Genomic DNA, 27,690 nt, shown 5'->3' with positions numbered 1-27,690 from the left:
GGGAGGAGAGAAGGCTGAGGGAGAACAGTCCGAGGGGCTGGGCAGGGGGAAGAGGCCTGAAGAGCAGAAGAAAGAAGCTGAGAAAGAGAAAGACAGGTTCACTGAGCACACATGCCCCGCCCCCCGGGGGTGGGGGCTCGGGAAGGGGTTGCTCCTCTTTGTGCTGCGTCTGGGGACAAGGACCACTGCCCACCCTGTTGGGGTTCCAGAGCCTACAAGGGCCGCTTCTTCCAGATCTTGGCTCAGAAGTATGGCTGGAGGCAGACAGAATGCTACCCCTGGGGAACGGCCTTCAGACCCTCTCTGTGAGCCAACAGGACCCCTGGGAGCTGAGCAGCCTCCTCCAGACCTGACGGGGACATCACTGAGAGAGGTGCGTGCAGAGCCCTAATTGTGGGTGACCCAGGGCACATCCTTGGGAACAAGGAGAGACACTGAGTTAGGGAAACTAAGCATATAAACCAATAGAAGAAGACCTCCTTAGTTTTGATCACGTTGGGCCCAGAACCCAACAGTCCGCCCCCACCACCACCGCTGTCCCTATGTCCCCGCTATTGTAAAGTAGTTACTGCAGCTGCTCCTTATGGAGTGGCCCCTGTCCTGGGCATCCTGTCTGGATCAGGGGTCAGCAAACTTATCCCATAAAGGACCAGATAGTTAAACAAACTTTATTCACAAAAACAGATGGTGGGGCATTTGGCCCGCAGGCCATCGTTTGCAAATCCCTGATTTAGATTATCACAGATCCTCCAATAAGCCCAAAGAAAAGAAAATTTGTTTCCGCCATACAGCTGAGACCAAGGCACAGCCAGTGAAGTAACGCTTCTCACTCTGCTCTCACATGTGTCTTGGGGCAAATCCAGGCCTCTCTGGCCGGTGCTCACGTCCCCTGCCCCTCCTCCCTGCTGAGAATGAGTGCCTGCCCAGGGCCCCTCCCCAGGACAGAGGTAGCCAGAAGAGAGGTCCTGGGGGCCCCAGGCCGCCTTGCCCCATTCCCCAGCATACTCTAGTCCTTGAATGCAGCACTAGATCTGAGAGGTGCACATCTCAGGCTAGTGTGCTGGCCAGATGCTTGAGCTCAGTCTGATCAGCCTCACACGCCCTGTTGGCTCCCCGCTCCAGAGTGGACTAAGGTCCCTGGGGATGCATTTTGACCTGGAGGCTGCAGAAAGTCTTGCCAGATGCCGCCGAGGGAGACCTCAGGATTCAGGGTAACATGGGAGTAGCCAGGGACACCTAATGGGTAGCCGCAGAACTTGGAAGGTTAGACTCCGCAGAACACGGAGTCACAGGTGCCCTGCTTCCCTGACGTTGTTAAGGCAACGGCCTGAGAAGGTGGAGGCCAGAGGAGAAGGAGGACCAGCAGGGTGGGGCAGCACACCCGGGACAGGTCTTGCTGCAGCGATGGGGCTGGCCAGCCCAGACCCGTGCCTGCCAAGGGGCAGCCACAGCCTCCAGCATCCCCCTGCTCGAAAGCCTACACCAGGGGGGCCTCTTCTCCAAGTGCAAAGCCTCTAGCTAACATAGCAGCCCAAAGCATCTGCAGGCTAAGGGGGTCTCTTGCTCTCAGTGACCCATCCCTGAGCAGCCCCTTCTGGACACCGGTCTTCTCGTTCCTTCTCCTCTGGAGTTCTTTGGGATCACAGCAGTGCCTCTTCTGCAGACTAGTATGGCCCAGCCAGCCAGTGCCGTCCCTTTTGTGCCCTCCATCCTGCACCACCATGCCGCCAAGGGTCGGGGCTGCCCAGCTCCCTGCCAGGGTATCTGTCTGGAGTGTAGGCACGAGCAGGCACCCACTAATGTGAGCAGCCGTCTGGGAGTGTCAGTCTTCTTTGTGCCCTCAGTAGAGGCCTAGTGGACTCTCCGTAGATTTTCCACCTGCACATTAATCGCATGAATAATCATAGCGTGAATGAATGTTATTTTGAGAGGTGCTGGGACTGGGCTGCCTGGACCTCCATCATTAGCACATGCCTTCATGGGGTTAAAAATCCACATTTCCTGTGTTCCCTGCAAGGTGTAGCTGCCCTCCTGGGGGAAGTAGTATCCCGAGACTCTCAGACCCCTTCTCGGGATGGACTTCCTCGAGACGGTGGATGGCGGATGAGGGATGGGGGCGAAGAGGGGCAGAAAGGGAAGTTGGAAACAGCATGGGGGTGGTGGCGAGGGGCAGGGGAATTGAAGGCCCAGCTTGGTGGCCTAACGACTGGGCCTTAGTCCTACCCGCCTATTTTGGGAGGCCACTCTGCGGCCTCCCACATCCATTAAATTCCTCAGATCCCCCCACCCAGCCAAAGGGGTTGAAGCAGGACCAGCCGGGCTCCTGGCCAGCTACTCTTCTCCTGGAGGAGCCTCCTGAGCGCAGGGTCAGGAGAAGGGCTCTCTGGGGCTGACGGAGCCACGCCCAAGCCCCACGGAGCCCTGTGGTCGGGAGGAGTCTCGGGAACACAGGTGGCCTGACAGGAGTCTCTGGCTGCCAGGGAGGGGGCCTACCAGCTTTGGTGACATCATTTTAAGGTGGGCATTTACAGTGCAGCCGGCCCAGCCCACCAAGGAGCCACGGGGAGTGTCAGGAAGGAAGAAAACTCTCCCAGTCTGCCCAAGGGTTTTCATTTTGTAAGAGGAGCAATGTGGAAGAAGTCTCCTTCGGGCCACACCTGCAGGGACCCTTCCAGCCAAGCCAGCAGGTGCCCAGCCCACCTCAGAGTGGTTGCCCTGACTCCCCCTTCAGCCCCTTTCCCCCAGAAACCACGACTAGCCCAGCCCTTCTCCATATCTCTCAGGGCTGGGCTCAGATGTAAGCTTCTCCTGGGTAAAGGCCTACCTCCCATCTTTTTTTTTTAAGATTTTATTTATTTATTTGAGAGAGAGAGAGCATGAGTGGCGAGGAGGGGCAGAGGCAGAGGGAGAAGCAGACTCCCTGCTGAGCACAGAGCCTGCCGTGGGGCTCCATCCCAGGGCGCCGAGATCATGACCTGAGCCAAAGTCAGACACTTAACTGACTGAGCCACCCAGGTGCCCCCCTACTTCCCATCCTAAGACTCTGTGCCTTAGCAGCGGTCTTAATTCTGATGGAGGTGGATGGCAATTTGGAGTCCACTAAAAGAGATATTTGGAGATAGAGCCAGCCATCTCCCCAAGGCAGGGTTCGGTCTCAGCAAGACCATTAGGGATTTTGGGTTCTTCAAATTCCACAGAGGCTGCCCTGTGAGCCCCAGCTCAAATCCAGCACGGGACAGGCAGGGTTGGAAGGGAGGCTGGAGGCCCCATCCTGTCTCCCCAGGGCCGGGAGTTGGGGAGACCTTCAAGACCGCTCCTTCTCTTGGCAGTGACTGCCCACAGAAATAGGTCAGGGCTGCCCCCCTCCAGCATGGCTGTGGTCAAAGAGATGATGTCTGCTGAGCTACATTAAAGTGATTCCAATCCCAGGATTCATTTGTCTCCCGTTTATCCTCAGGGCAGCATGGTAGGGCAGAGGGGAAAGTTTTTTCTGAGGCAAAAGCACTTCGCAGTGTTGGCCTCACCCGCCTCATGATCCCCGGGTGGTGGGAGCCAGGCCTGTCGCTATCCCTTTACAGGGAGATGAGCAGGACCGGAAAAGCGGGCTTCGGTCAGGAAGGGGGGTCTGCTGAGTGCCTTGCAGGCCTATGTCTGTACCAGTGTGCAGCCTAGTTAGAGATAGAAGATGAAGATATGCTGAACAGGAGCGCCTGCTGGCTCGGTCCATAGAACAGGCGACTCTTGATCTCGGGGTCATGAGTTTGAGCCCCATGTTGGGCGTAGAGATTATTAAAAAAAAAAAAGATATGCTGAACAATTCACTTTGTAATGTGGTTGCATGTGTGTGTCTTTATGTATGTACGTGTGTGTGTATGGTGTGCCCGTGTGTGTGTGTGTGTGTGAGCAAAGCAGTCCATAGGCCCTGGGACTTGAGAAAAAGGAAAGATTTCTGGGGTTTACCATAGCAGCCAAGAAGCCTTCCTGGAGGAGGCACAATGTGATCGGTCCCTTCAGTGGAGCCAGGTGGAGGGCAGGGGGAAGTGAAGGGCATGGTTCCCGGTAAGTGACTGAGCAGAGGAAAAAGTCCAGTGGCATTCAGGGACAGTGGGCAGGGCGGCCTGACTGGAGAGCACAGCACCCAAGTGGAGAGGGCAGGTCAGAGAGGTGGGCCCTCTGCAGAGAGCCTGAAAAGCGAGCGAAGGGTTTAGACCCAGCACATCAAGCTACAGCTGCATCCATGATGCATTGCATACAGATATCCAGGCAGCGAGTCTAGGAGAGGACATCCCTGGAGGGGACAGCAGGTGCCAAGGAACACGGTTGGAAAGCTTGAGACTTATGGAGGGTGGTACTGAGGACGAAGTTCACAGTGGCAAGAAGGAGGTGAGATTGGGAGATGGAAGAAGGGAGATGTTGATGGGCGAGGAGAGGGCACCTGAACAGATTCTCTATCTTCTGGTGTCCGAGGGAGCCTCAGATCTTTGTCTTGAGTCCCAGAGCCCAATTCCCATCCTTTCAGGCTGAGGTCTGCAGAATCCTGGCTGGTGATTAAACTCCCCCGTCAAGATAGGTCATGCTGAAAACGTCTACCCAGGGGCGCTTAGGTCTGCTCAGAAGGTGGAGGTGCTCCCGTGCCACCTGCTGTGCTCCCCAGGAGCTCCGGCCCGTGGATCTGGGGCCAGAACAGGATAGACCTCATGCGTGCTTGTGGAGGGGAGAACCGACGGTCCCGGGGGCAGGGCTGGGCTGGTTGTTATCCTGTATGTCAGAGGAAGCGGAGGAGTTGGAAAGGGCACACCAGGGTGGTCCGGCGGTTAGGATGGACTCATTCCTGGGAATGGTTGCCACGAAGCCTTTCCCCCACTTCTCCAGAGCGGCAACGGCTCCTTCCCGGAGTGTTATGAAAACCTGTAATTACCGAGCTGGCCCTGTGTGGGAGCGTTCAGACCTCCTCGTCTTTCTTCCAAGATACACTGAGTCAAGACCCGGTCAGTGCAGAAAGTGGATTCCTCTCCCATGTTCCTTTCCGCACGGCCCCACGGGCTGTGGTTAGTGAGCTTGGTGACTGTGGATTTGACGTCTGGGATTTGAAAGGTGAAGGGCGTAGCATGAGTGCCTGTGCCCCTCCAGGCTCCGCAGCTCCTCCTCCTGCTCTCGGCATGCTCCGGGGCCACTCCGCAGACCCCACGGAGTCCCCAGGGTCCGGGGCCCTCCCTGCCCCTAGCTGCAGCGAGCGGAAGTCAGAGCTGTGGATGGAAGCTTGGAGAAGACGTTGAGCCCGAGCGTGTGAGGCACAGCTTAGTGGGAAGCCCCACCCAGGCTGCCACTTTGGGATGGCTCATAGTTTTGCTCTTTCTATTTCTTCCAGGGATTTTTCTTTCTGGCATATTTATTTCCTGGCCTCTTGCCTTTACATGTGTGAGTTGTGTTTGGGAGTGTGGGGAGAGAAGGAAAAACAGAAAGGATGGGTGGCTCCAGGTCTGAAATTTTTTTCCATGGAAGAAAGAATAAAAACAATGCTCATGCTCTGGGAACTTTCTGGATCTGCACCACTGTGGCCAGGGAGCCCCCAGGCTCCAGACGGCCCTCCTGGGGAAGGTGACCCTGGCCCAGCCTCAGGCGGGAAGAGTGCAGGAGCCTCCTGTCAGGGCAGGCCAGCCGTGGCGGCTCAGCCTTTACCTCCCTGGGGGGAGCGTTCAGCCCTCTGCCATCCCGACCAGCTGCCCGGTCACCGGCTGTTCCACTCTGATCCTGGCATCTGTGAACTCCCTGGAACTGTCTTGCCCAGCTGGCTGCTCCCACTGACCCCCTGCTTTGTAAGCACACTCCTGCCTCCTGCTCACAGCTCTGTCTCCATAACCCAGCACGTGGCTCCTTGTCACCTAGCAGCCCTTGCCATATGCAGCAAACCAGTGATGGGGCAGAGACAGTCACACGATGGAACTCTTGTCTTTATTGCCTTCCCCTAAGAGGACTTTGCCAGGAGCAGTTTCAGATCAGCCTACACCCATCCTCGTAGAGAACCAGTGTCCCCTCCAAGGCCCATAGAACGTCTAGTCCAGGCTCCTCATTTTGCAGCAAGAGTGGGGCTCCCCAAGGTCAAACACTTGATGTTGGCAGAGCCCGACTATGACCTGAGTCCCCGGTTTCTGCCCTGATACTTCTCCTAGCGCATGACAAGGCCCCACTATGCCTATCTCAAGAATCAGGGAGTTCTAGAAGCTCAAAACAGGAAGAAACCACAGAATAACCCATTCTCTTGTAAACTGCTGCACATGGAATCCTAGGGACTGCTTGCCCCTTACCCAGAGTGGTAGTGCTTGCTAGAATTGAGCCACCATGGTACAGACATTTCTAAAAATCTATAAAAGTGGGCAGGGGGCGGGGGGGTGTAGGGAAGCCATCCTAAAAATAAAAAGCAGAGAGAAATGAATGACCTTAAATAATAGTAACAGAAAAAAAGCAAAGTGGAAAAAGTATACATAGTACACTTGTGTTTCTCCCTGAAAAGGCAGATACAAGTATGTATTCATATTCACTTATATTAAATATAATGAATGGATAGATAAACCATTAAACTAATAAAATGGTTATTTATAGAGGCAAAAGGAGGAGAAGAGTAGAAGCTAGTTCTTCATTTTGCAGACTTAACTTTGGAACTGTGCAAATATTTTACATAATTATAAATGAAAATTAAACTGAAATAAAAACAAACTTTTTGCTGAGCCTAAGAGAGCAGGTGCACTGCCTGAGCCAGGGTATCCGGCCAGCTCCTGGGGCAGCCATCTCTTTGAGCTCCAGGCTCCTAGATCCTCCAAATGTTCTCAACATCGTGGAGTGGGTATCTCATAGACTTCTCAAACTCAACATATCCAAGAGTGAGCTTCTGCCCTCCTCCCAGTCTCCCCTGGCTCAGGTAACACAGCTCCATCCTTGCACCTTCTGAGACCAAATACCTTGGAGGCATCCTCCCCTTCTCCTACCCATGTCTAGCCCATCTGCAATTCCTGCCAGCCCTACCTTCAGACCCAATCCAAAATCCACCCACCTCTCACCGTCTCTCTTCCTGCCCCTGTGGCCCAGGGCACCATTGGCTCTCATCTGGATTATTCTTGTAACCTCAATAGTCTCCCAAATTCTTTTCAAATGTCATTTCTTTATTAAGAATCCTTCAGTAGTTCCCCATTTTATGTAGAGTAAGGGCCAAAACCCTTTCAGTGGCTTACAAGGCCCCAGATGACCTGGTTCCCATGACCTCTGACCTCATCCTCTACCATCCCCCTCACACTCTGCACTCCAGCTACCACCGACCTTGTTGGGGGCTTCGAGCGTGCCAGCAAGCTTCTACCTCAGGGCCTTTGCACTTGCTGTCCCCTCTACCTGGATTGCTCCTCTCCCGGATATTTACATGACTGCTCCCTCACATCTTTGCTCAGCGGCACCATTTTGGTAAGAGCTGACCTGGGCTACCCACTCTATCCAAAGGTGCAGCCTCTCGCACAGATGCTCCCATCACACACCAGCACTCCCAGTCCTCCTTCCTGGCTTCGTATTCTCCATAGAACTTAACACCTTCTAATGTTCTGCATGATGCGTTTCTTCTGTTTATTGTCTCTTTCTCCCCACTAGAAGATGAGCTTTGCAAGAGCAGGGCTCTTTGTCACATTACTCCTGACCATATCCCCAGGGCCTGGCATGTAGTAGATCCTCGGGAAATACTGAGGACAAGGAGGTAGCCAGCCTGCCCCAGGGTCCCAACTTCATCCTCTTGGGGCCTTTCAGCACTCCATTAAGGTCCTGCCAGCTTTGGAGTACCTGCCCTCGCGCAGGTCTCCCTGCTGTGGCCCAGAAATAAGTCTGTTAGACAACCCAGGAGAGACTAACATCAGCATCCAGGTTTGAAGCAGAAAGAAACGTTGGTTTCCAGCGACCACTCTGGGCCTTTGTTAGGAAGGCTCAGGGCTGGATCATCAAGCAGCAGCTGGTAGAGGGACAGTGGTGATGGACGTTAAGCCTCAAGCAGGACCCTAGAGGATGGGTCATGGTGGCCCATGTATAGAGCTCTCTTGGGAGGTGAAGTTCAGTTCAAGTCAAATCATGACAAATAAGGATCCTTGACGTGTCATTCAGGTGCCTCCTGTGCAGGGTGGCTGGTCATGGGTTGGCCTTGAGTTGTACGTACCTTCTTGATTCAACCCCCAGTGGCAGAGGAGGGCCAGGCACTGCCAGATGTTACCCCCAGCCCCATGTCCTCTTGTCTTACCTCATGGCAATGTGAGAGAAAGAGCACTGGGCTGGGAGTCAGGGCCTAGGTAGACCATCTCTTTGGCCAAGGCAGGTCAGGAACTTGATCAGGCCACCTACTCTTTAGGGCCTCCATTGATTCCCTGGTCAAACAAGGGGAACTGAGTCTACTGATCTCTAACTAGGCGGGGGCAGGGGTCTGCTTTCCCCGGGACTGTCCAATTTTTAGCACAGAAATGCCCGTATCCCTGGAAACCCTCAGTGCTGGGCAAACCTGGGTCACTGCGTCTCTAAGGCTCCTCCCACATCTGGGCATGTGACGTTGAAATTCCTTAGATGTCATCACCAGGGGAGTATTAATTACTCCTCGCCCTCCCCAAAACCAGTCAGATAGACATGATTCCTCCTGGTTTAGGAGCCTTTGAAACAGGCCCGAGGGACTTGTGGGGGAGAGTTAGTATCGGGCAAAATGGATTATTGAAGAAAAGCGAGGTGTCTGGAGGGACAGGTCTAACCCCGAGCTGGATGCCAAGCGAGGACACCCACTCACTGTGGCCTGTGACACCTTCAGGAGGGGCAGACTTTGGCTTGATGGGCCCGGGCCTGGCAGCATGCTGTGGGAGAGGCCACAGTCCATCCTGCTCAGACCCTGGCCTACCCCTCTCCATTCTTTGGCCTGTGGGCTAACCTTTCTGTCCCTCCTCAGGTCTCTTCATCTTTGAAGGGTCACAAAAGAATCACTACCACTCGTGGGAGATGGGGTGAGTCCTCGGTGTGGCTGTTGCACCCATACTGAATGGGTGGCATTCCAAAATGGTGGCCTGGCCAAGAGCAGATGTGGGAGGCCCTTGGGGGATGCTGTGCTATAATGAGCTATGGTTTCAAAGTTCACAGATGCCTTTTGTTCATCCTTCTGGAAGGACCCATGGGGAGAGCCATGCTGATAATCGGAATATAGTCTGCTCCTCATCCGCTACCTCCTGTCCTTCTCCCACACCCCAGATGTCTGCCTGGCCATCTGGGGTGGCCCAGATTGCTTCCCGCTGATGTGCCACAAGTCCGACTGGCCTACCCATTGTATTTAGTGAATTCTTAGAGAGGGTGTCCTGGGTTTGAAGGGTTCTGTAGTTATCAGTGCACATGGTACAACCACCCTTTGAGGTGGGTACCATGATATCCACATTTTACAAGGAAAGAAACTGAGACACAGAGAGGTAACATAATTCACCCGGGTCACACAGTGAGACAGAGGCAGAGCCAGGGCCTGAATTCAGGCAGGCTGCTGGAGGGGCCTCCCCAGGGCAGCTCCCCCTCTTCATCTCTCAGCTCAGCTTTCCAGGACCTCTCTCAGCTGCCAGTGATCCAGCCACTCCCTGGCTCACCACCCCTACAGCCCTGTCCCTGACCCAGCTCTGACTATCCAATGTCTAGGCTCCAAGAAGACTTGCTCCAGCCAAAACCAAGGTTCCTGCTCCTCCCATACCATCAGCATGAGAGCCCCAAATCTGGCCCTGACCTAACCTTCCAGAATCTCTTCCCACCACCCCACTCTCACTGCCCGTGTGCCCTGTGTCATGATCAGCCAGACCACTACCCTGGCTCTGACCAGGCCCAGGCCTTCCTGTGGGACCACTCATCACCCTCATAGAAATCCCACCCACGCTGTGAGGTGGCTTCTGTCTTCTAAGACCCCACCCCACAGGGTCAGACCGGTTGTTCTTCTGTTTCCCCTGTGGCCCTTAAGGCAGGACGACGGGGAGGAAGAAGGGCTTTCTAGCCACCGGTCAGGGAGTTGCGGCTCCTCAGGTCATTGCCCTTGGCCTGCCTTGACTGTTCCTCTGTGTCCCCGGAGAGCAGAGAAGCTCTGGCTTCGGAAGGAGTGGGCGGCACTGCTTACACCTCTCTCCCGGGGTGGTCAGCCCGTTGGAATCCGGATACAGCCAAGAACAGACCATTAAAAAATGACTAACGGGCTGTAGAAATATCACAACGTTAGAGGTTAGAGCTTAATGAGTCTCTAGAAATCATTCTCTCGAGCCTCCTCTAGCCCCTCTGCCAAGTGTGGAGGGATAGCCTGGGCTCTGCCCAGCTTCTCACCCTCTAGCTATGTGACTGAGGCAGGTGACATCACCTCTCTAGGCCTGTTTTGTCAGCTGTACAGTGAGGATCCTAAGGTGGCCATTTACCTCCACAAGGTTGTGGGGATGATTGAATAAACTGATTTGTGTTCTTAGAAGAGTGCCTTGGACCTAGAAAGTACCATTCAAGTGTCATTCCTTGTCGTAGTTGTTGCTAGAAAAGAGAACTAGGGCCCAGAGAGGTATTTTCGTTAACCCAGTGGCACCCAGCCGACAGCCCCAGAGCTAGAGTGGAGCCCAGTGGCCCGCCGCCCCCTCTCCAGCTACTGTCTCTGGCTACTGTGCCCCTCCCTCTCCTTTGTTATGCGTTTTCAGGCAGTGGGTTATCAGTGCATCTGAAGTGAAGCTGAAGGAATGAGAATGTGAGTCCCACCCGGGCCCAGCCCAATCCCATAGCTTTTCAGCCCCACCTGCGCCTCAACCCCATCACTTCCCGTAACCAGGGCCAGTAGTTAGAGGCCCACCTTGGTTTCCCACCTGAAAGGAATGGTCTCACTGAGCTGTACTGAGAGACTCGTCCCTTTGCCACCCTCACCTGCCCCCCACCTGCCCTCAGACCATGCTCACCCCTAAAGAGAACAGAGAGCAGGTGAATGCTGCTGGGAGCAAGGCCCTCTGAAACACCCTTCAAGCGCCGCCCCTCCCCATCCCAGAAACCACTTCCCACGACCCCGCGCTGAGAACCCAATCATCCATTGCCAGTGGATCTTGATACTCCCCATAGTGAATCTGGCAGGAGCAGAGCAAGAAGAGATCCCTGCCTGCCCTCCAGGAATGAGCTGTGGACACAGGCTCTAAACACAGGGATATTCACCATCAACCCGGGGAGAGATCCTAGGGACACAGCACATTCACCGTGGGCCGGGTGACCAGGATAGATCCCCCAGTGGGGCACACTTGAGACCAGTGGGGAGGAGTTCGGGTGTCAGGGATGAGGGAGGCAGGCAGCTTCGAGCACACTGCTCAGGCCTCCAGTGCATTTCAAGGCTTTGAGACTTCCCCAGGGGCCAGCCAAAGAATCCAAGCCCTCCTGAATACCCCACACTGGTACAATAAACCTGAGGTCATATGGAAGGGGTCAAGCTTGCCATGGAACCCTGTGGAGGCAGAAGAGGTGTCTTCTGGGCTCAGGCCTCCTAGCTCCATATCCAGGGGCAAGAACACTGTACCCAGAGTCCCGGCTTGTCACAGCTCCTATTTCCCAAATGAAGCTACGGCAGCTTATCCAGCCCTTGCTCTGGGTCAAGTGAAGTTTATTTCACCATCAAACCTTATGCAGTACCCCTTATCATCCTTCCCCCATTTTACAAATGGGAAACTCAGGTACAAGTCAGTAAGAGTCTTGCCCTGGGGCACACAGCTAGGTGGTGACAGGGCCCTGCTTTGAGCCCAGGCCTGGTGGGTTCCAGAATCAGGCTCTTACCTCCATGCCAGAAGTAGCTTTTTACCCCAAAGGCGAAACCACCCGGCATGAGCCCCACCCCATGGATGTGGGGTGAGTGCCCAGCTTAATGGAGATGGGAGAAGCACGCCCAGGTCTCAGCCCCCAGCCAATGCATCAGCCAACAGCCCCGGGAGCCACTTTGGTGGTTTTGACCATTACGCAGTTTGAAATTATTTTTATTCTTGGCCAAATATTTAATTTTTACCATAATGGACAGTTGGTTAAAGGCAGGAAGCATTAAAGAACACTGATATTAAAAGGCTGGTTCATGAGGAACAAACAAGTGGTAATAATTCTGCACATTTGCCTCGGGTGCTCTGCCCAGATCCGGAGTCCCATTCATCTGGTCGGAGTCCCTGGGCAGCAGCTCATGGAGCTGCAGAACCCCAGCCCGGCCAGCTTCCAGCTCTGTTCCCAAGGAGCCGGAATCCTCCACGCTCTCGCCCTGCTACTTGGGCAAAAGTGATTGCATGTGAAAATTTCCTGAAACTTCTCGGATATTGTCATTTAGAAAAAAGCAAGAAAATTACAAAAACAAACCAGGTGATTTTTTTTTTTTTTTTAAGATTTTATTAATTTGTCAGAGAGAGAGGGAGAGAGCACAAGCATGGGGGAGTGGTAGGCAGAGGGCGAAGCGGGCTCCCACTGCGCAGGGAGCCCGATGCAGGACTCGATCCCAGGACCGTAGAATCACGACCTGAGCCGAAGGCAGATGCTTAACCGACTGAGTCACCTAGGCGTCCCGTAACCAGGTGATTTTTATTTTAAACAAACAAACAAACATAAAATTCAAGAATTCCAAACAATGGGCCTCGAGATCAGTTTTCGCCTTGTTTCTTTTTCTGCCTTATATAGTCAAAGATTAGCCTACATGTTAACATGTATCTGGTGCCAAAGCCACAATGTAATGGTAGTATGGCATTTTGAAACTTCTCTGTAGAAAATCATGCTTTTGCTTTCATAACTCACTTGTAGAAATAAATGGAGGAGAAGGGCATCACTTGATAAGTGGGGGAAGGTCAAATTTTGTCTTTATTCGTGGATGTTCTTAAAGATCATATTAAGCATGAACCTTATAATTTACTCCCAATAATATATCAATATAAAAACCATGTTTTAGGGGCGCCTGGGTGGCACCGTCAGTTGAGTGACCAACTCTTGGTTTCAGCTCAGGTTATGATCTCGGGGTTGTGAGATCGAGTCCCAAGTCGGGCTCAGCACTCAGCGCAGAGTCTGCTTGAGGTTCTCTCTCCCTCTCCCTCTGCCTCTCCCACTGTGCTCTCGCCCGCGCGTGCTCGCTCACTGTCTCTCTCAAATAAATAAATAAATCTTAAAAAAAAAAAAAACATGTTTTACGTAAAATAACTTTTTTATTGTATACTGTCAAAAATAACAAAATATTCTTTAAGCTGCTAGGGATGTATGCAAGGTGATGTATCACCATGAGAGCAGTTCTCAAAGCTAAAAAGCTGAGCGAGGCTGCAGCCAGCCCACTAACCTGCCTCAGTTTCCACAGGTATAAAAATAAGAAGAATAAAAATACATCCTTTTTCCCACTCATTGAGGGACTAGGTCTCCTGGTGGGTGACAAACAGGCCCATCCCGGGGAACAGAGTCTTGCTTTATCCAAAAGGGCAAAGGAACTAGTTTATGATGGTGCACGGGATGCTTGCAGGCCCATGTCCCCCAGGATATGGGAGTTTGGCTGCCCTTCAGACTCTGCCCAGATACTTGACTTCCATTAAGAACTTCTATGGGTCTCAAGGACACAGATGTGCAACGAGCTCTGTGTTCACCTCCAGCGCCACCATCCCTGTGTGAGGAGGGGGCTCTGCAGTTTTACCTGCTGCTCGCTGGATTCTCTGTGGTCAGTTTCACTGTGTTTTATTTGTTACTTCCCGGGGTTGTTACATATGAAACTGACTGAAGAAAAAAATGCCACCTTGTGTTTGATGAGTCTCCTGTTTGTTCTAGAATGCCCTCTCCACGTCTTCCCTTCCAACTGAATCCTACTCGTGTGTTTAAAACTTTTGTTTTGACAAAATTTCAGACTCAGAATAGTGGCAAGAATCGTACAAAGAATTGTCATAGATTATTTGCCCAGATATTAACATTTTAACATATTTGCTTTATCTTTCTTCCCCTGGTATACTTTTTTTTTCTGACCTGTTTGAGAGAAAGTTGCCGAAATGATGCCTTTTTACTGCTAAGTACTTCACAGGGTGTTTCTTTATGAAGACATTTTTTTTTTTTAAGATTTTTTTTTTTTTTTTTTTATTTGAGACAGAGAGCAGGAGAGGGAGGAGGGTCAGAGGGAGAAGCAGACTCCCTGCCGAGCAGGGAGCCCGATGCAGGACTCGATCCTGGGACTCCAGGATCATGACCTGAGCCGAAGGCAGTCGCTTAACCAACTGAGCCACCCAGGTGCCCTATGAAGACTTTTTTTGCCATCGCCGCAGTACAATAATCAGGATCAGGAAACCAGCATAGACTTGATGCTCTTATCCACAGCCCTTGCTTGTTTTTCTCCAGTGAACCTAGATCCTGGGCTATGTTCAATCGTCACGTCTCTTTAGTTTTTTGTTTTCTTTTTTTAATCTGGGGACAGTTCCCAAGTCTTTGTGTTTCATGACATTGACTTTTTTTTTTTTAAAGAATGACCAGTTATTTTTGTAGAAGGTCCCTCATTTGGGATTTCTCTGGTATTCCCTCAGGTTCCAGGCACATGAGTGATGGTGTGTCCTTCTCAGGGCATGGGACTGGGGGACTCGGGCTGCCCTGTCGTCCCATGACTCGTGGTGTTAACTTTGATTCCTTGGTTAAAGGCAGTGTCTGTCAAGTTTCTCCACTATAAAGTTACAAGTTTTCCCTTTGTAATTAAGAAGTAGCTTGTGGGGAGATACTTTGAGACTGTTCCAGTATTCTGTTTTTCCTCAAACTTTCACCCACTGGCCTCCAGTGATGATTCTTGCCCGAAGCAATTATTATTGTGATGTGTGCCAAATGATTTCCTAATTCCATCATTCCTTCTCATCTTACTGGTTGTCTTTCTGCTGTCGGAGAGAGTCTCTGATTGATTTTAAACTCACTACGCTAAGCCTCAAGATCCCCCACATTTGGGAGCTAGGGAGACTAAGTCTGAGTGTCCCTGAGTATGTGCACCGAGTGCTGACGGATAGGTGTTTAATGGGAAGGCCGTCTGCACCCTGCTACCAATACCTTGTGCTCTGGAACATTCTAGCCCCAGAACCCATCTGCTGTGCAGCTGTGCCCCGGCATGGCTGGGTGGGGGTTGGGGACCGTGAAGTATGTGAAGCTGTTGAGTGGCTCCTTCTGCCATCATGTCTGACCATGGACTTGTCAGTTCCTCCAGCCCTGGCTGCAAAATGGGGCCAGAGGGAGGCCCCACTCCAGCTAACTCCCCGTCACATTCCCTCTCCTTCCAGGAGGGAAAAATAGCCCTTCCGGGATGGAGCAGACCCGCCAGTAATGAACTGTGAGGGAGGAGGGTATCCCAGGAGGGTGGCCGAGATGTGTGGCTGATGGCGAGAGGCGGGGGGGCAGCCGGTAGTGTTTCCCGGGAGAGCCTGCAAGCGCAGCGGGACTCAGCAGCCACACAAAGCCAAATCGGCTCCCCGACTGCCCTGAGCAGCTCTGCTTCCCATACGGGAGCCATCTTCTTCACCTTCCCCAGAGCCCCCAGGGCTGGCTGAGAAGACCTGGGGTCCCCTCCCGGGGCTGGCTGAGGCAGAGGGAGAACGGGCAAGGTTTATCGCCCAGCCCCTGCAGTCATCCCTTTCAGCTCAGCCTCTCTCCTGTTTTCCAGTCAGGAGGTCCACTTGATTGATACAACAACTGAGGGGCAGAGAGGGTAGGCAACTTGTCCAAGACCACCTGGCTAGATGTGTGGGCAAAATCAGGGTAAACCCAGTGTGTCCTGTTCTCGAGTTGTCACTGCATCATGCTGCCTCTCCAAGTGTGGACTCCTGGGATGACTGCTGGGACCCAGGAGGGCTTCCTGGAGGAGGTACTAAGTGCAGAATAGGCAGGTTAGGGAGAAGAGGTCTCCATAGCTGTTGGTCAGTGATTCTTGTGACAGGGAGCTCACTAAATTCCCAGGCAACCCCCTTAACTGGGGGGACAGCTCTCTCTGTGAGGAAGTTTCTCCATTCGGTGCACTCAGGCTATGTCTCTGGGCTTTCTTCCCCATGGTTCAGAAGGGCTCAGAGGTTGGTCACACCCGGGATTTAAAAACTCTTAGGAGACTCTCTCTCTCCTTCCTCTTCCTCTATCCTACCTGTGGCCGTTTGAGGGCTATTCCACAGCCCTCGTGGAGATGGTGAAGTGGCCCTGAAAGAGGGCTCTTTCCTGAGTGTGCTCTGAAGTCAGCACATGGGGTAAGCGAGGCCACGCGGGGCCAGCTGAGGCCCACTGGCCAGCTGTGGTGGACGCTGATGGCCAGGCGTTAGCCAGGGAGTAAACGAGTCATTGGAGGTGGCCCCCAAGCCTGTGGGGTCCCCTTGGGTAGTGTTTCTCTTGGGAAGACAGTGTGAGTATTTGGTGATGAAGAATTCCATCCTGAGAAATCAAATCCAGGATGCAGCCCTTAGAGGGTAGAATTAGAGCAAAAGCCGGAAGCTGGACATCTTGGGGTTTCTTCCTTGATTCTTAACACTTAAAACAGCCTGTTTTCCCCATGGCTTCAGCTTTCCTGCCTGTACTGTGGGTGTGCTGCTAGTCATCGCTTCCTCTGAATATCTAATGGATTCATGCTGTATTGCTTGGAAAACCCACAACATATTATCATTACAAGCAAACACTAGTATAACACCTCGGCTCCTTCAGGACTCCAGGAACCCCAGGAGATGGGGGTGCTCTGTCCCCATTTTAAAGATGAAGAAGCTAAGGCCCAGAGGGGTTAAAGTACTTGCCCAGTGTTGCACAGCTGGAAGTACAGAGCCAGGATCTGAACTCTGGGGTTCTGGCTCCTACGTCCATACTTTGAAATACAGCCGTATGTTGCTTCTTGGAAAATGCCCTGGGAGTTTGGGTTGAGCACCTTCCGTGTTGCAGGCAGTGAGGGCCTGCGGATGAAGGTGCATGGTGGTGCAAGTTCACACCCATAGCTGGACCTCCCCTGTTCTTTAGGAAAAGTGAGTGGGGCCGGCAGACTCTTCGAGCCTCCAAAAAGGTGGCCAGAGCCAGATTTTGCTTCCTGGTGTTGAGTCACGTGACTGGGCCAGTTTGGCCACAGGTCCTTAGAGCTGGAAAATCAAACATCCCAGCTAAGACTTGACCAGTGTTCATGGCTGATGTCTGCCAGCCTCTTTTTGAGCGCCCAGCGCAGACACGCAGCTCAGTGGATGCCCTGCCTGGCCAGCAGGCCGCACTGAGGGTCCGCAGCCGGACCTGAGCGCCTGTGGGGCTTGGCCAGGCCGGACAGAAGGGCAAGGGCCTTCTCCTGGAAACACTCCGCCGAGGCGGCCACACGCTCGTCCCATGACATCACACTGCCTAAGAACGCATGAGGCCAAGGATTCTTGGAATGCCTGATTCACACTGGAACAAAAATAATACCTCGTATGTATAATGTGCCTTTGTTCCCCAAATGCTCTCCTGGCCTTGATAGTATTGTAATTTCTGACCAGCCTGGTGACCCAGGCAGCAATGCAGAGAAGGGGGGAACTCACCTAAGGGTACACCTTGAGTGGGATTTTAGTATTCCCATTCTGCAGGTGGGAATACTGAGACACGAGGACTCAGCTGGATTGCCAAAGCTGCCCGGCACTGCAAGGCTGGCCAGGAGCCCTGCATTACCAGGGCTATTGGGAGGAGGACCTCAGAAATGCCTGAGCAGTTGAGTGAGACTTGGGGACCCCCCACTAATACCCCAAAGAAAGCCATTTCTCCATGGCTTTCTGTGCTGCCCCAAGATGGAGGAAGGTGGCAGGAGCCTGCAGCTCCTCCTTCCCTTCCCCTAGGGTTCGGCAGTGAAGCCGGAGGGCCATCCTGAAAACCCCACCTCCCAGCCCTGCCCCACAGGCCCCAGCCACGGGAGCTAGCAGACTGGCGGCGAAAGGATAGTTCCCAGCACAGATGGAAAGCCAAGGGCCACATGTGGCTTCTGTGGTTTTCCCCAGACTCACTGGAGCCAAGGCTGGAAGCCGGATTTCCAAACCTCGACTTGGGGCTCTGTCCAGAGCCCTCCCAGGCTTTCCCCTTCCCCTCCCACGGGCCTCAGCTTCCCTGTTCCCAGTGGCCCCAGGCTCAGCCTTTGGCCCTTGCGTCTGCATATCTAGCCCTGCTTCCGCCACGCGCCACCAGCCCACAGTCCCTTCCCCCTCTGGCTTTGGCCAACGCCTGAGAGCCTCTGGATTTGGATTTGGATTTGGATTTCAGTGGCTCAGCAGTGATGCCAGCGGCCCCAGGCCCTTCGGACCCTCTGACAGGCCTCAAAACCATGAGGCAAGAGAGCACGGTGGTTGAGGGCACGCATTCTAAGGTCCAACTACCCAAATTTAAACCCAAGCTCTACCTCTTGCAAGCTGTGTGGCCTTCAGCAAGTACTGGCCTTCTCTGTGCCTCATGACCTCTCTGTAACACGGGGTTGCCAACAGTCCCTCCCTGTTAGGGTGAGGAGAAAGCCGTGCCTGGCACATGGTCCATGCCTCGTATGTGTTAGCATGTTTTGCTTACTGTTGCGCTGTGTCCTTGTTATCTCCCTTCCAGTCCTGTCCTTCAGGGCCACTCTGGGCAGGGCTCAGTGTTCTGCCAGTGCCATCTTGAAATTCTCAGTGGTTTTTGAACAAGAGGCCCACATTGTCATTTTGCACTGGGTCCCACAAAGTATGAGGTCTGTCCTGCCTCCAGGACCAGGCTGTCACAGATCCCTGGGCTATTCTCTGCTTCCTTTCCTTTGGGACTCTTGTCCCTGATTGTCACCAGATAACCTGTTTCTATAATTAACGGATTCGTGTTTGTCCCTCCAAATGGATCCTAAGCTCTGTGAGGGCATTGCCCTATGTCAGGGTCATCGCTGTGTCCCCAGGGCCTGGACATTGTGGGGCTCACTGGAGGCATGGATGAAGGTCCAGCTCCCAGCCAGACCCCGAGGGAGGTAGAGAGAATGTTCTGCCCCATCCGAAGGAAGTGGATGCAATTAAGGCCATACAAGAAGAATGCATGAGGCATAGACTGGGAAGTCAGGCTGTAATCACATTAGGAGTCTGAAGGAGGGGGAAGGGGCCTCCGGGGAGCTGGGGAAGGCTGCTGGGCAGATCTGGGCCTTGGAGCCCAGATGGGATTAGGAGAGGTAGTGAGACACTCCTGAGGGACAGCTGAACAGCTTTTGTCACCCACAGCCCCAGCGCCCCTCAGAGTGTTCCAGGAGCTCTGTGGTCTTGAGCAAGCCCATTGACACCTCCAATTAACCTCCAGGCAGAGCAGAATCTCACATGCTTCATTAATGAAGCAATAAATGAAGCAGTCTTCCCTCTCATCATCCGTTTGCTCATGCATTCTATAATTGGAAAAGTCTCTTCTCTGCCTTCAGGGGGCAGAGGTACCAGTCAGACCCTCTCATTTCCATTCCAGAACATCCCTTTGGCCAGGTAAACATCTGGTTTCCAAAGCTTTCGATCCATGCAGTGGAATACCTTTGCCTTGACTGGCAGTCTTGAATTATTTTCTTCCCAACTCTGAGCATGAGAGTCCCAGAGCCTGCTGGAGTAGAAGAACCTGGAGCTTGTCCAAGGCAGCAGGCGTGTTCTGGAAGCACGCTGGCGCTCTCCTTGAGGACCATCAGGGGCACCCACTGCGGGGAGCAGGCCAGGCACTCAGAAAGCCAGCCAACAGCGTGCTGCCATCACCGCTGTGATGTTGATGGGGTTCCCGGGGGGTCCGGTTGTCGGAGCTGTGGTGGTGCCCCAGTTCTCCAGAGAGCAGTAAGACCCTAGACAAGTAACTACAAAATCCAGTCATAGAGCGTTTCAGGCAGCGCCTTAGCACGGAAACACAGATCGGAGCTCCTGCCCAGGCTTCGTCACCAACTCCTTGGGCAACCCAAGGGGAAAAGGCAACCTCTCCGAACCGTGGCTCAGTCATCTGTGAGACTGTCGTGCTGTCACTCTGTAATCCTCACAGCCACCCCTGAGCTGGGGGCCGACACAACTGGGAACAGATGCAAAGCCATACACGTGAAGTGGCCGAGCCAGGCTCTGGGCTGGTTGCAGTCTCCCAGACAGGCCTGCTGAGGGGTGTCTTGTGGAACAGACCCAGGGGATTTCCATTACCTCATCCGGCCCCGAGCGCGCAGTAGGTGCTCAGTTAACACAGGCCACCATGATTCTGGTCCCTTTGTTAAGCCAATGGCGTGATTCCCTCCGTTGGCTCCCTGAACCCTACACTCTCCCTTGTGAAGCATCCCAGTCTTTCTGCAAACGGGGGCAGGCGTGTGTGTGTGTGTGTGTGTGTGTGTGTGTGTGTGTGTGGCCGTGACCCTCGTTCCCAGGCCCCGCATGCCTGCGCTAAGCTAAGCAACCCCAGAGCTACGAGGAGCCCTGCGCCTGCACAGTCCGGCTCTCACGTGGCCCCCGCGGCTGGGGTGCGGAAGGTGGGACCCCGTGCAGGGCGTGGGTAGGTGGGCAGGAATAGAGGCGCCTAAGCTAGTAATAAGCAGTCATCACTTTTCCTGAAGGCAAGAAATATGAGTCCGTGCATAGTTTTAAAACCACTTGCCCTAGGAATTTTGCTTTCAGAAATTTTTAAGCAGACCTACAAATTATGTGGTAAAGTGTCCGACATTGAGAGAACCATAATAAGTCAGTGGCCCTCGGAATATCTAGTTGGGAACAATTATGAAATAAAAAATGAACAGAGAGACGTTTGTCTGCATTTGGACTGCTGTTAGAATCATTTTTTAAAACAAAATCTGAAGTTATTCTCCCTACACCCACCTCCCAAAATGCAGCTGTGGTGTGGGGAACTTTTTCCTTTTTTTTAATAAAAGAGCACAGTCTTAGAGTGAAACAAGACATCTGATTTCAGAACCCAAAGAAGGAAGAATAAACTAAATGAGTGATGGAAAAAGCATACTGACAATGTCCGTTCTCCCCACCCCCAAAAAAAGCATTTCCCTAACAGCAGGTGTTGCCAATGGCACAAATGGAATATTAATCCTATCTCCTGAGCCATTCCTCTCCCCTCAACCACCACCACCAGAGAAGACTTCCCCAGAGAGATTAGAGCATAATGAGTAGACGAGGAGATGGATTTTTGCCCTTTTTTTGCTCACGAGGCTGCAAAACTGCATGTCTGCTATGTTTCCAAAACCTGGACCCCCACGTCCATGTATCTGAGACCAAGGGCTTCCTTGGCTGGCCACAGGGAGCAAAAGGAGCTCATCTGCAGCCAGGCCAAACCTAAACCCACAGGTTTCGTGGTGAGCAGCCAGCTGGCCCCTCTCGGGAGGTATGGACGAAACCCAGGGCCAACAAACGCAGGGGAGAGAGAGGAGCTGGTTTTGGCCAGCTCAGCCAGTGACTACTGACAAATATTTGTGAATGGCCAGAGCAGGGAAGCCTGGGTCTCCATTGCTGGGGACCGAGGCCCGGCCCCCAGTCTGCTCCAGTAGCTAGGGCTCTCTCAGCCATTTCCCATGCTCAGGCCGTGGACCTCGTGTGGCCATCACCGCAATAGATCTCAGTGGTAACTTGGCCCTTCTCTCCTGAATGGCTGGATCTGAGGGCAGAGGGGAGACAGACTGGAGGTGGGCACTGGGTGCCGGGACTAGCTGACAGGCTGGGCACACTCCGGAGGGTGTGTGGGACTTCACCTCACCGAGCCTCAGTTGACTTATCTGTAAAGTGGGAAGAAAACTTCTTGACCAGCCTGCACACAGAGACCAGTCCCAAGCAATCAGTGGCCCTAAGAACTAATCAGAGCCTTGAATAAGAAGGAGGAAAAGGGAAAGAAAAAGGCTTCATGCCCGCTGCCTCCAATGGTATCTGGCTCTTCTGTGCCCCCCCGCCCAAGGGCCCACCCAGCCAGTATCATTGACTGTCCAGCCCCCTATCAGCCCTCTTCTTTTTGACTCCATTGTCTTGCCTGCCCAGGTAGGAGGGGGCCCATAAGGGTGGACTCCCAGGCCTCCCCTCCTGCCTACAGACAGCACTCCTTGGGTGCAAAGGAGCTGCCACCCAGGCAGAATGGCTCTGAGAACACCCAATAAATGCCCAGCAACCTGGACATCCCTGGTCATTGCTGGATGGACAGAACTGGCTCGCTCCAAGGTCTTGCAAACTAGGATGACTTGGAGTTCCAGGCCCCCCAAAATTTCCAGCAAGAACAGCAGAATGTCTGCAAGACCTAGCTGCTTTCTTTCTGAGCCCTTGACCACCAGCCATGTCAAAATTACCTCCTTCCTCCTCCAGGTGGAGAGAAGTTTTGTTTTGTTTTGTTTTGTTTTGTTTTGTGGGGGAAGGAGGGAGGATGTTGGGCAGAGACAGGGAAATCCCTGATATGGCAAGTGGGAAGCCAGACAGTTTCAAGACAAATGCAGGGAAGGACTTGGTCAACCATCGTTTGGGGGCATTCCTTGGGCCATAGCTGCATTCACCACAAATTTTCTAAATAAGGATGGGAAAAGTCGTGAGAATCAAGCGTTATCTGCCAGGGAATTTCCAAGGTTCTTCTCTGGCCTTAAAAATTACTCATACTCCAAGAACAAAGAGAGTGGAAGGAGAGAGGGCAAATTACTTGAAAGTCACTGAAAAATAAAAGCAGGGAGAATTCGCAAAATGTCACAGGCGTGTGGCACCCTGAGGAGTGGGAGGGCCATGGAATTCCTCCAGTTCCCAGGTCCCGGCTCTCCTGATGGAGGCTGGTCTGTGCCTCTCAGGTGAGGGCCACCGGCTTCCGAGCCGTCCTGTGGCTCAGGCATCTGGGTTTAGGTCTGGGCAGTCCGAAGGCCAGTTGGTGATCCTGGAAAGAAGCTGAGCCAATGACTTACTTTGCAGACGGGGCCCAGCACTTGCCTGGGGGCCTGTGCCCATGAGCCCTGCCCCTCGGTGGATGCAAACTGACCATCTTCCAGAACCTAAAGCATTGGTGCCTCGCTGACCCCTGTTTCTAGAATGAGTCCGCTGGGGAATAAAACTGAGAGTTGTAGGCATGCTGGCGGAGGTGAGGGGTGTGAGACGGAGGGGCTGCCTCTTCCACCCGAGGATCAGGGCAGTGCGGTTCTTTGCACCAGGGATGTGCTTCAGACCCAGTGAGATTGAACCTGGGCATCAAGGATGGAAAATACCACGCAGGCCTCATGAGAAGGGCCCAGGGAACACCGGGCAGCCAGATGCCATGCCATGTACCAGGCTTCCATAGATGTTTCTATAATGACTCTTAAATTATTAAAATAAATTCAGACAACTAGAAACCCTGAACATTCTATATAAAAACAAACGTAAGAGGACTCTGAAAGGTTGGAGAGAAGGCAGACCGGCTGGGGACCATGGTGCCCAAGGAATGATAGAGTAGTAACTTGCTCGATTTCTTCCTGGCCTCACAGATCCCAGACTTAGAGCCAAACAAGCCGGCAACCCAGAAACACCAGTAGGCACAGGCAGACCAAGAAGCCCCAACAAAAACCTGCCCTCTCTAGCCAGAGGACCAGGAAAGGGGCAGCCTCGCAAGGCAGAAAACTCTTGGTTGGTAACACTCAACTCTAGAAAAACCCCCAGAAAAAAAAAACAGGCTCCGCCCTGACTCACACAGGCAAAGGCCGAGGAAAGAGCCAAGAGTTGACACTCACCGGGCTGTGAGGAGGCTCCCAAATGCTCCACCAGGGTGGTGTCAGAAAGGCTGAGTGAGGACTTGGGACTCGTCCCCACCCCGTGGGGCATGGAGCACCCCTCCCTCTGTGTCAATGGGGAATAACAGTGTGTACCCTTCTCCTAGCCAGGGAGGCATCAGTGTGGGGAGCCAGAACTCCCACCCCTGCTCAGCAGTAAAGAGGACCTCCCTTGGGGTGTCAGAGAGGCCCAGTAGGGAACCTGACCTCTACTCCCCGCTTGGCAGTAACAAGGCCCAGCAGCCCTTTCCACTAGTGGAGCAAAGTCAGAGGAAGCCCGCTAAAACCGCTCTAGGACTCTGACCTTAACAAAATCCAGACTCACATAACGTAATACCCAAGATGTCCAAGTTTCAACCGAAAATCTCCTAGTCGTACTGAAACCCAGAAAGATCTCAACTGAATGAGAAAATACACTAGATGCCAAGACCAAGATGACAGAAACGTTAGAATTATCTAACAAAAGATTTTCAAGCAGCCAGCATAAAAATGCTTCAAAGGACAATTAGGAACATACTTGAAACAAATGAAAAATTAGGTCTTGGCAAAGAAACAGAAGCCATGATAAAGACCCAAATGAAACTTCATAAATTAAAAACTCAATGCATGGCCTCCACAGCAGAATGTAGGGATGAGGGAAAGATCCGGTGTACTGGAAGATAGAATAGAAATGACCCAGTCTGAGCCACACAGAGAAAATAGGCTGGGGAAGAAAAAAAAAGGGGGCGCCTGGGTGGCTCAGTTGGTTAAGCGACTGCCTTCGGTTCAGGTCATGATCCTGGAATCCCTGGATCGAGTCCCGCATCGGGCTTCCTGCTCGGCGGGGAGTCTGCTTCTCCCTCTGACCCTCCCTTCTCTCATGTGCTCTCTCTCATTCTCTCTCTCTCAAATAAATAAATAAAATCTTTAAAAAAAAAAAAAGGCGAAGGAGCTTCTGGGACCTGGGAGTCCACAATATCATATCTAACATGCGTGTTCTCAGAATCCATGTGGTCGAGGAGGGGGGATTACTGAAAACAGCTTGTGTATTGGTGGTGGGAATGTAAAATGGTACAGCCTCTCTGGAAGAGTTCATCAGTTTGGGGTTTTTTGTTTATTTGTTTGTTTGTTTGTTTGTTTGTTTGTTTGTTTTAACTAAATGAGCAACTACCCTGGGGCACCTGAATGGCTCGGTCAGTTAAACACCGGACTCTGGTTCAATCTCAGGCTTGTGAGATGGAGCCCCATGTGGGGCTCTGCGCTGGGCTTGGAGCCTGCTGGGGATTCTCTCGCTCCCTCTTCCTCTGCCCCTCCCCCCTCTAAAAAAAAGAGAAAAAGGAAAAGGCATTCATGTTCATTTAGAAAACACAAAAAAGAAAAGAAGAATCCTCATCCCATCCCCCAGAGATAACCACTGTTAGCATTTTGGTGTCTGCTTCCAGATTTTTCTAGGCACATAAATATCTGCCTTAAAAAATAGCACCATGCTACACATTCTACAACATGTGCTTTCTTCCATCAACCAGAGTCAAGTCTTACACCATGTTCTTAAATGTTCCACATTCAGTTTCTCACTATTACACACTGCCGTGATGAACATCCTTGTACCTACATCCCTATGCAGGGCTTTTGATTATTTTCTTTGGATAAACTGCCACAAGTGGAATTACAAGGTCCAATGGTTTACATGTTCTAGAGGCTCTTGTAACAAATCTTCAAATTTCCCTCCAGAAACATACTAATTTCTACTTCTAATATACAATGTTTTTAGTTACCATTTGTGTAGAAACAAAAGACTACACACCTGTCTCCCACTTAACAACTTTAAGTCCCCCTTGAAAACCCTGCTAGTAGGGAAAACTTTTCAATGAAAAAAAAAATTGTTTTCATTTATTTTAATGGGAAAGTGACATGTTTAGCCTCAATCTAAGATGCCTCCAAATTTTCACACATACAAAATTATCAAGTGAACACTGAAACTGACTTTATATAAGTAATAGTTTCAAAGTCAATAAATACCTTTTTTGTTCATAAAATGCAATGCAATGCAATGAAGGTCTGTTCTACCCACCGGAGGGATGGGTCACAGATGAGGGTGTAAGCATCATTCTTTAGAAGGTAAAGTCTTCTTTCTGCAAACTTCCTTCACCAACTTTGCAACTTTTGAGGGGCTCTTGGTCATCTTGTTCTCCATCTGCACTTCATATAAAGTCACGCTGTGGAAAATACTGTGAGGTTGGACACGAAAGGTTTTCCAGAGATGGAAGCAGCCTTTGTGGACAAGACCGGAGGGTCCCCAGGATGCCCCTCCCATGCCCTCGCTTGCCTTCAGTCCACAAATCAAAACGTTTGGGGTTCATCCCATGTGCACACCTCAAGTCTGTTCCATGTGATATTCTCTGCCTTAGAAATAGCGTGTCCAGTAAATCGGTGAGTCACATGTCACTCTCGTATTAGTTAGCTCGGACTCCCATAACAAAATACCAAAGACAGGGTGGCTCAACAACAGAAATTGAGCTTCTGAGACTTCTAGAGGCTGGAAGTCCGAGGTTAAGGTGTCTGCAGGATTAGCCTCTTCTGGGGCGTCTCCCCTCGCAGACGGCTGTCTTGCCATCTCACACGGTCTTTCTTCTGTGTGCCTGCATCCCTGGTGTCTCTCTGTGTCTAGATTTGCTCTTGTCATAAGGATACCAGTCAGATTGGATTGGGGCCCACCCTAATGGCCTAGCGGATTAACTTAATCCCCTCGTTAAGGGCCCTCTCTTCAAATACAGTCACATTCTGAGGTAGTAGGGATTGGGGCTTCCACATGTGAAACGTGGGGCTGAGGGACGCATAATTCAGCCCGTAACAACTTCTCATTGCATATTTTGTTAGTGGGCTTGGGGATAGAAATGTCAATCTACCAAAAAAAAAACTAAAACAAAAACAAAAACAAAGGTTGTTTAACAAATGCTATAACTTTACAAGAGCCATTATGGTAAAAATCCATGAACGGGGTAGTTGTTCCGAGACGCAGGTCTGTGTATTTGTCTTTGCGGGAACGTGCGTGGACTATGTTTGGAAGCTTCCCAAAATGGTAGCAGTTGCTTCAAAGGGACCCGCTGGGTGGCTATGGTCGTCAGGAGGATTCACTGTCTCCTCCAGCGCCTCCTTTGAATTGGGTTCCCCACACACGTGCTGATGTGTATTCTAATAAGGGAATAAAATAATACCTGAACTCAAGGACCGACCTAAACCCTCGGGAATACAGGGACCTGTCTGTGTTCTGCTCTGCAGTGTCCGCAGGCCCCGTCACGGAGCCTGGCCCAGAGGAGGTGTTCAGGAAGCATGAATGACCGAATGAATGAATGAACAGCTCAGTGAATTGCTGTCCTGGTGTTTGGCACAGGGACCCTGAGCAGCCCTCCCGGTGACCCTCTGTGTCTTGCCCCTTTGGTTTGCAGACGGCAGCAGAGACCTCCAGGAGGAAACAAGCCCCAACAGCACGGTGACCACCAGCCGAGCAGTGCCAAACACAACAGGGACCACCAGAAATCCTACCCGGGGGGCTCGGTGCCGCACCCCTCAGGGAGGCCCACCCATCACGGCTACAGCCAGAACCGGCGCTGGCACAACAACATGAAGCACCCCCCAGGCGACAAGGGGGAGGCAGGCACCCACCGCAATGCCAAAGAGACCGTGACCATGGAGAGCGCCAAACTTGAGGACGCCCTGGGGGACACGGGGCACAGCGGCCTCGAGCCCCCCCGCAGCCCTGATGCCCCAGCCCCCGTGGCTTCTGAGAGGCTGCCCCCACAGCAGCCGGGGGGTCCAGAGGCTGAGACAAAGCGTAAAGACAGTATTATTCCCGAGCGCATCGGGGAGCGGCCCAAAATTACCCTGCTCCAGTCTTCCAAAGACAGGCTGCGGCGAAGGCTGAAAGAAAAGGTACCGGTAATTGAATTTTTGTTGTTCTCTTGCACCAGGGAGGACAGCGCGAGGTAGGCACTTTGGTAGGTGGGCACGGGTTTGAGGGGGCCGCCACTGCCTTAGGGACC

The 27,690-nt window shown here is 52.4% G+C and overlaps 1 protein-coding gene across 8 annotated transcripts in view; it reads left to right on the top strand.

Moving 5' to 3' along the window:
• CTIF (cap binding complex dependent translation initiation factor) overlaps positions 1-27,690 on the top strand; it is a 290,106-nt gene that overhangs the window by 169,639 nt on the left and 92,777 nt on the right. For 7 of the 8 annotated variants that reach the window (XM_034995952.1, XM_034995949.1, XM_034995945.1 and 4 more), the window contains one exon: positions 27,097-27,586. In XM_034995952.1, coding sequence (XP_034851843.1) covers positions 27,097-27,586 — 490 coding nt within the window. The remainder of the gene's footprint in view (positions 1-27,096; positions 27,587-27,690) is intronic. The other variant, XM_034995950.1, reaches the window with a different exon arrangement.

This window comes from Mirounga leonina, unplaced genomic scaffold (genome assembly GCF_011800145.1).
Source record: "Mirounga leonina isolate KUSES-001 unplaced genomic scaffold, KU_Mleo_1.0 Mir_93, whole genome shotgun sequence".
In the NCBI taxonomy this organism is placed as follows: domain Eukaryota; kingdom Metazoa; phylum Chordata; class Mammalia; order Carnivora; family Phocidae; genus Mirounga; species Mirounga leonina.
The sequence above is the reverse complement of the archived record's forward strand: the minus strand, read 5'-3'. Positions and strand labels throughout refer to the sequence as shown.